The sequence below is a fragment of the Macrobrachium nipponense genome, chromosome 28 (genome assembly GCF_015104395.2).
Source record: "Macrobrachium nipponense isolate FS-2020 chromosome 28, ASM1510439v2, whole genome shotgun sequence".
NCBI classification, from domain to species: Eukaryota; Metazoa; Arthropoda; class Malacostraca; order Decapoda; family Palaemonidae; genus Macrobrachium; species Macrobrachium nipponense.
The window spans coordinates 25,195,472-25,203,051 of NC_087217.1; the positions used below are offsets into that span (position 1 = coordinate 25,195,472).

Sequence of the window (7,580 nt, forward strand, 5' to 3'; positions counted from 1 at the left end):
TTTTTGAGGAAGCTGATGGTGTTTTCTTCTGCCCCATATATTTTCAGGCATTCTATTAGCCATGTGTGTGGTATCATGTCGAAGGCTTTCTGATAGTCTATCCATGCCATGCTTAGGTTGGTTTTCCTTCTCCTACTGTTCTTCATTACCATTTTTGTCTATCAGGAGCTGGTCTTTTGTGCCCCTACACTTCCTTCTGCAGCCTTTCTGTTGGTGGGGGATGGTGTTTGTCTTCTCTAGGTAGTTGTATAGCCTTTCACTGATGATACCTGTTAGTAACTTCCACATTATTGGTAGGCAGGTGATAGGCCTGTAGTTACTGGCTATATTTCCCTTACTCTTGTCTTTTTGTACTAAGGATGTCCTTCCTGTGGTCATCCATTTGGGTGCATGGTGATTTGAGATACAATGCTGGAGTTGTTCTGCTATTCGTGGGTGTAGGGCCTTGAAGTTTTTGAGCCAGTATCTATGGACTTCATCGGGACCTGGGGCTCCCCAGTTTGGCATTTTCTTTAGTTGGTGTCTGACTGTGTCTCTCGTGATCTCTGTGAATTTTTGTTTTATTCTCCCTGTTTCTTCTTCCTTGACTTCCTGGAGCCATGTTGCATGTTTGTTTTGTGATACCGGATTGCTCCATATGTTTTCCCAGAGTCTCTTACTTGGTTCGGCTTCAGGAATTTCTTGGTGGTTGTCTTCCCCTCTTAGTTGGCTGTATAGTCTTTTCTGGTTAGTTCCGAATAGTTTGTTCTGTTGGTATCCCTTATTATTATTATTATTTTATTATTTATTATTATATTATTATTATTATTTTATTTATTATTATTATATTATTTGGTAGGAAGACCCTCTTTTTAGGCAAATTAAGCTAGTTGAATTTATATATATAAAATCAATTCGCTTAATTCTACCATTCTTTTGTAACAGTATGAATTATATATAGTTATTATTATTATTTATTATTATTATTATTATTATTATTATTATTCTTATTGTTATTGATTATTATTATTATTATTATTATCATTATTATCATTATTATTATTATTATTATTATTATTATTATTATTATTATTATTATTATTATTATTATTATTATTAATTACTCACTTACAGCAAACATTCATTTATCATGCCTGAAATTTGAGTTTTTTCTCTGAATGGAGACATTTGTGCTTTGCCTAGTATAATGAAAGATAATAGGCACTGTTCCAACTCCTGATTCGTGTCAAGCTAACGAAACTAACATGGAGTACATTTTCATTTAATTCTATCTTATAGTACAGACTCCTTTCACAAATGGAAAATAAACTTCTGCTTTCGATTTCGTGTCAGGAAATGGACGACCAGACAGAGGAGAGAAAACGCCTCGGTTCGATGCTTCGGGTTAACTTGTTATCTCTCATCTCGACGCTGTTCATTGTGTCTGCTATTTCCATTTGGCTCAGGCAGATGAGGCAAAACGTTTCTCGACGATTGAGGTATATTTAAAAAAAATACTCTCAGTAGCATAAGGCTTGGAATGGAGAAACAAGTCCACAGTTGTATCCAGAATTATTTTTGAATATATTTGTACCCATACATATCTGTGGATTTGTTTTTTTAACGAGGTATATTTCAAAATACACTTTAGATTTATTTTATGCTTTAAATGACACTGTGACTACTGGCTAGCATTGGGTCTAATTCATGCATGTTGCATGCATGCATATGGTTATCATCTGATTACAGTACGAAGGCTTTGATTATTTCAAGTGTAATTTCTGCCATCCTGTATCAACTTACCTGACAAGGATTCTGGTCTCATAAACCAAAATCCTATTATAGTTCATAAAAGAAAGAAATCCAGGAACATGATACAGTTAGCAAGGTGAGCTTCTACACAACACTTTAAAGTAAAAAAACATTATGAAGTGAATTTACTTTTAATATCTAAAACATATAATCTTTCACAGGATTTAAAATGATCAGTAGTTGCAAGTGCTTTGAAATAATGTATTTTGAACACTGTTGATTTTAGTGTACAGTGTGTGCACAGAAACTATCAACTTGCCCTATATGTGCAATAGGACCTCAAATGCTCAAGCGAAGTAGCAATGCATTGCAACCCCTAGCATTACTAATATATTTATATTCTTATATATTAATTTATTATTTAACTTTTTTATCCTGTAACTAATCTCCTCTACCTGTATTTCATATTATCATCTTTAACATCATTCAAATGAATCACCATGTTCTTTGGAAGCTGGTATTTGAAGTCAATGGCCCCTTTGGGCTTTATTTTTCCATTTGCATAAGGGTCTATCTTCGAGTATAATAATAATAATATAATAATAATAATAATAAAATAATAATAATAATAATAAATAATAATAATAATAATAATAAAGTAATATAATAATAATAATATTTTATTTAAAAGCCCACTAAATCACTTTTAAAATATAATAACCAAACTTTGTAATTAATAAGGAGATGGAATAAAGATTCTCGCCCCACCATGTTCGTTTCACAGATCATATATCAAGAGACACACGGTTCTGCAGAGTGACAAGAGGAGAAAAGATGCGGGAAATAGCTAAAGCTGAAGGATATTAAAAGATACTAAAAGAAGAACAAAACCGGTTAAGTCTTTGGATGTTTCACTTTTTTTTTGAAATCGATAAAAATCCACGAATGAATACAGATATATATATATATATATAGATATATATATTAATATATATAATCTATATATATATATATATATATATATATATACATATATATATATATATATATATAATATATTATATATAATATATATTATAATATTATAATATATATAATATATATTATTATATATTACTTATATATATATATATATATATATATATATATATATATATATATATATATATTATATATATATAATATATATATATATATATATATATATATATATATATATATATATATATAATATATATAATGTGTGTGTGTGTGTGTGTGTGTGTGTGTGTGTGAGTGTGTGTATGTATATATATATATATATATATATATATATATATATATATATATATATATATATATATACTATATGTAGTTAATATATTATATATATTACAAAATTAAGTGTTAAAATTTGGCGTAACCCTAATGGTACTTACGAGGGAAATCTTGAATCACAACTGGAAATACTTTGTGTCCAAAAACAGTGAGGTTAAGTAGAGTGGAATCCGCTCTATACTCTTCAAATTTCATTACCAGTATATTAAATTAAATTTTAATATCTGGATATTTCTTTAAAGTGTTACATTCTTTTTTAAAATTTTCTCTATCGGGATATTCATCTGCCGAAGTGATTTGCTTAATCGAGATTTACTGAAATGTGCACATTGAAATAACTATTTCAATTTGAAAACTCAAACGATAGTGTTCATGAATATTCTCCCACTCATGAATACAAACTCTTATATGATAATGTGCTTAACTATCAATATATATTTACAAAAGCTTAGTATCACCGAAACAATACTGTTCAACCGAAATCCCTTTCTCAGTAAGTACCGAGTGTCTTGTAACTAGATTGTTACAACTGCCTCTTTATCCCTGGAATTTCAACACAAACATTCCAGTTAGAAAAGTTAACGACGGTTACTCGGCGTTAGGATAAGGCAGTACCTGACTTCATCTTCTCGTGGAAGATTTTGTGCTTTTAATCGTGAACTGTATCTTAATTTTTAGTTGAGACAAATTGAGGTAAGGACGAACTCGTAATCTATAATTCTATTGGGTAGTTGATCTCAGTGTTTCTAGTGTTAATTCCTAGATTGAATTTTCTTGTGATTTTGTCAATGTGGTTTATCTTGTTATTTATTCATATCTAAAGTGGTGATTTGTTAAACCTACCATTGTTTTATTATAACTTTTCTGGGATGAATTTAAGAGTGCCAATGAACTCAATATGTGAATTCAAACTTGGTGTCTGATTTAATGTATTCTTGTGGTCTCAAAGTTTTTCTGACGATCAATACCTTTATTCGTGTTACCTTGGTCATTTTGACCATAGCTTAAGGATTTTTGATAATTGTTTGGAATGCCTATCTGATGAAACAAATCAAAAGTTTTTTTATAGTTTAAATGTAAGTTTAATTTATTACTTGATCGTTCGTTAATACTAAATTTAGAATATTTAAATTAAAGTTTTTGTTTAGTTTGAATTCAATAAATGTAATTGATTCGTTGAATACTTTATTTAAAATACTTTATTTAAAATACTTAATTTAAAATTTTTTCATAGTTTGATTTTAATAACCCTGATTGTTTTGTTGAACGTATGTTTTAAATTAATTCTTGACTAGGTGTTCAATTTAACAACCATAAAATTATTCTTAAATTTATTACTTAATAATTCATTTGAATTTACATCATCGCTTAACCATGTACGCTTACGTTGAATTTATTCTTAAACCATAGAAGTTGGACGAAAGTATTTTAATTTAGGTCATTGCTTAACCATGTTCGCTTTCATTGGATTCGTCTATAGCCCGATTGTTTCCGCTCTCAATTATGCTTTTTCTAGTTTCAGGAAAATGGCAACCTTCGACTTTCTATTCAAGGGCCAGTTCTCTCTCTTCAGTTACATTGTCCTCAGTGCGTTCGTCATTCTCCTCATGTATTTGTTTATGCTGGCTTGTCAGCTGTCTGGTGTTTGCGTCAAATTTATGTTGGTGAGTAGCTTGGATTCTGTATCGTATGAAATTTAATACAGTATTGTATGAAATTTAATAACTGTGAATTTATGCCCTAACTACTAAACAGAATGGTAACTCTTTTCCATTCAGTGGTGTTTGGAACCAATCAAGATGTCAGGGTTTGGGGTAAATTGGATAAAAATTTAACTTAATTAATTTCTCAAACATTTAACTCAATTTCTCAACAATTTCGGTTGTTTAGGGATAATTTAAACATAATCCTAATATAGGATGAATTAGATAAATTTAAGTTAATTTCTCATCAAAATGTCCGTTGTGTTGGGACAATTTAAATATAAATTAAACTGAGTTTATTATAAATCGGAATTTAAGTGGTTTTGGATAAATGTTTATTATCATAAATTAAACTATAAAAATTTCATTCTGTTTCAGTGGTATTGGGATAAACCTAACATAATCTGAACTGTAAATGTATAATCTGAATTTCAGTCTTTTGAATGTCTACAGTCTTGCATTAAACTTCAGTCGGCTTCTCTTTAAAGCTTTTAGTGGTTGGCAGTGATTTGAATGTTTAACGTCATAAATTTTAAATTTATTGTTTTTCTTCTTAAAAACTTCAGTGGTGCGCTGATCGCTGGGATGAATTGGTAGACCGCTACGAGGGACTGACACATAGTTCTGGATACAGCTCTCCCAGCGATCTATCAGCATCTGCTGCAAGTCACAGGATGTCGGAGGAGGAGGCTGAGCCTCGCGCAGTAGCAGCAGCAGGAGCATCCAATGCCAGAGAATCTGACGGCGATGACGAAACTACAATCATTAACAGAGACAAGGAGAGGGCAAATTATAGGACGATATCGCTATAGGGCGTTACGGAATTGAAACTTATTTTTTAAACTTTTTTTGAAAGGGCAGGTTCCTTTGTGAAATAGTTTGTTCGTTTAGTAATCTTATATTGATATGAATCTTTTTACTGCCTGAGAAATCGACTATTTTGTAATAGTATTTTAAAGGGCAGGATCCTTTGTGAAATAGTTTGTAGAGTATTCAAGTGATAATCTTTTAATTTTCTACTGCCTGAGAAATAAAAAAAATTCTCTACAGTATTTTAAAGGGCAGGAACAGTTGTTAAATAGTTTGCCTGTCGAGTGATCGGATATTAATAATACGAGTTTTTTACTGCCTGCGATATTTTACTAACTGAACTAATTTATTGCCTAAAATGTACTACTTATTAACTTGACTCTTATACTAACACATTATAAGACCTGTACTACTAAATGGGTTGTGCTATCTGAGATACATAATTATAACTGAAAACAACACTTAGTAGAAAACTGAAGGGAGGAACTCTAAATGGCCCTTTGAAATAAGTTTTGAAAATTTAAGGTTTTAACTTGGTTTTTATGCTGTCTTAAATTCTGTTTTTAACGTTTGTTGAATTTTAGAAGAATTTTTCCTTCTAAATTGTGAAATTGTATTGTGTAATTTTTTTTTCAGACTGTAATATTTTAATACTTTAGTGAAGATTTTTCTAAAGTATATCTTGAATGTTAAGTGCAAATAGTGAATACTGTTTTAATTTACTCATAAGTAATGCAATTTCTATTAAGTGATGCAATTGTCAGGTGCTACTAGTAGGCACTCTGTCTTAGTTGTTAACCTTTTCCATAAGATCTCATATTTTAGATGTTTTAATTATTATGCCTAAGAATTTGAATGAAAATGAACGTACGAAGAACTGGTTTTATTTTTACATTTTTCATTCCATTATTTTTGAACGATTTATAAGTTTGAACTTTACCTGTGGCAACTACGTCTCTACTAGTTGGTACTTTGCAATATGTATTGGTCAGATTTTGAGATTAGACTTGGGTCCCTTTGATGGCCGCTACATTACATGCTTGTTTAAAGCAACAGAACGTCCAGTTGTGTTTGATCATAAGACTGCCTTTATGACAGCACTAAAAGTTTTCTCTGGTGAATCAATTATTTCAAAAATGAAAAATAAAAAATGTGTTACGGATCCATATAAGCTTGTTTGCCTGTTTCTTGGAAATTGGTGATTGTGGTTAGTTGGTTACTGAACCTGTTAGTTTATTAAATCTATTAAACTGTTATTAAACTTATAAGGTGAATGGAATATGTTATGCAGCCTATGGTAAGAGAAACCATAGCTATGAAATCGAATGTCTGTGATATATTATGATAATATTAAGAGGTAAAACAAAATCTTGGTTCAGTAAAAATCTTATTTTGTATCATGCAGCAACCTTCAAACCTATTGCTTGATCAGATTTCTTCACTTTTAACCAAAATGTATTATACAGTTATTGCAGCCTTGTTTTTATATCTTAAATCTTTTTTTATCCTATACATAAACCTTTTATTTCCTTCTACATAACTTTTTCCCTTGTGTTACTGAACTTTTGTTGTGCTCCATTAGCATATGCATTTTAAATAAATATAATGTGAAATACATGCAATTTGTTTTATAATTTAAACTATATTCAAAGCTGAGATCACCCTGTCATTTGTTATGAGAAGTTTACGTATATATTTCTCTCAAATACTTCTGAATTTATCTAAAAATGTAAGATCCTTGAGTTCAGTGTGCATTAGGAATATTCCAGAGAAAGACTTCCTAACTGAACACTTGAAAAAAAAAACGAATTAATAAAAAAATAAAATAAACACTTGTCACAACATAAATCAGAATTGAAAAGCAATTAGGGCTTTTTGCCTACTAAACTACAGACTTCACTCGATAATACTTCCCTAAAGAAACTTATAAAAAAACGTTCTGTAAGTACTCGTTACTATATGACTTTTTGCCAACTGTATGGCAGATTCAACTCTATAATAATTAGCTCAAAGATAGGT

The 7,580-nt window shown here is 30.2% G+C and overlaps 1 protein-coding gene across 1 annotated transcript; it reads left to right on the top strand.

The window, feature by feature from the left end:
* Window positions 1-3,620: 3,620 nt before the first annotated feature.
* On the top strand, window positions 3,621-6,438 carry LOC135201305 (uncharacterized). The gene is made up of 3 exons (XM_064230166.1): window positions 3,621-3,741; window positions 4,565-4,712; window positions 5,318-6,438. Exons 2-3 carry the CDS (start codon window positions 4,575-4,577, stop codon window positions 5,561-5,563), a joined length of 384 nt encoding a protein of 127 aa, XP_064086236.1. The 5' UTR covers window positions 3,621-3,741; window positions 4,565-4,574; the 3' UTR covers window positions 5,564-6,438.
* The last annotated feature ends 1,142 nt before the right edge of the window (window positions 6,439-7,580 follow it).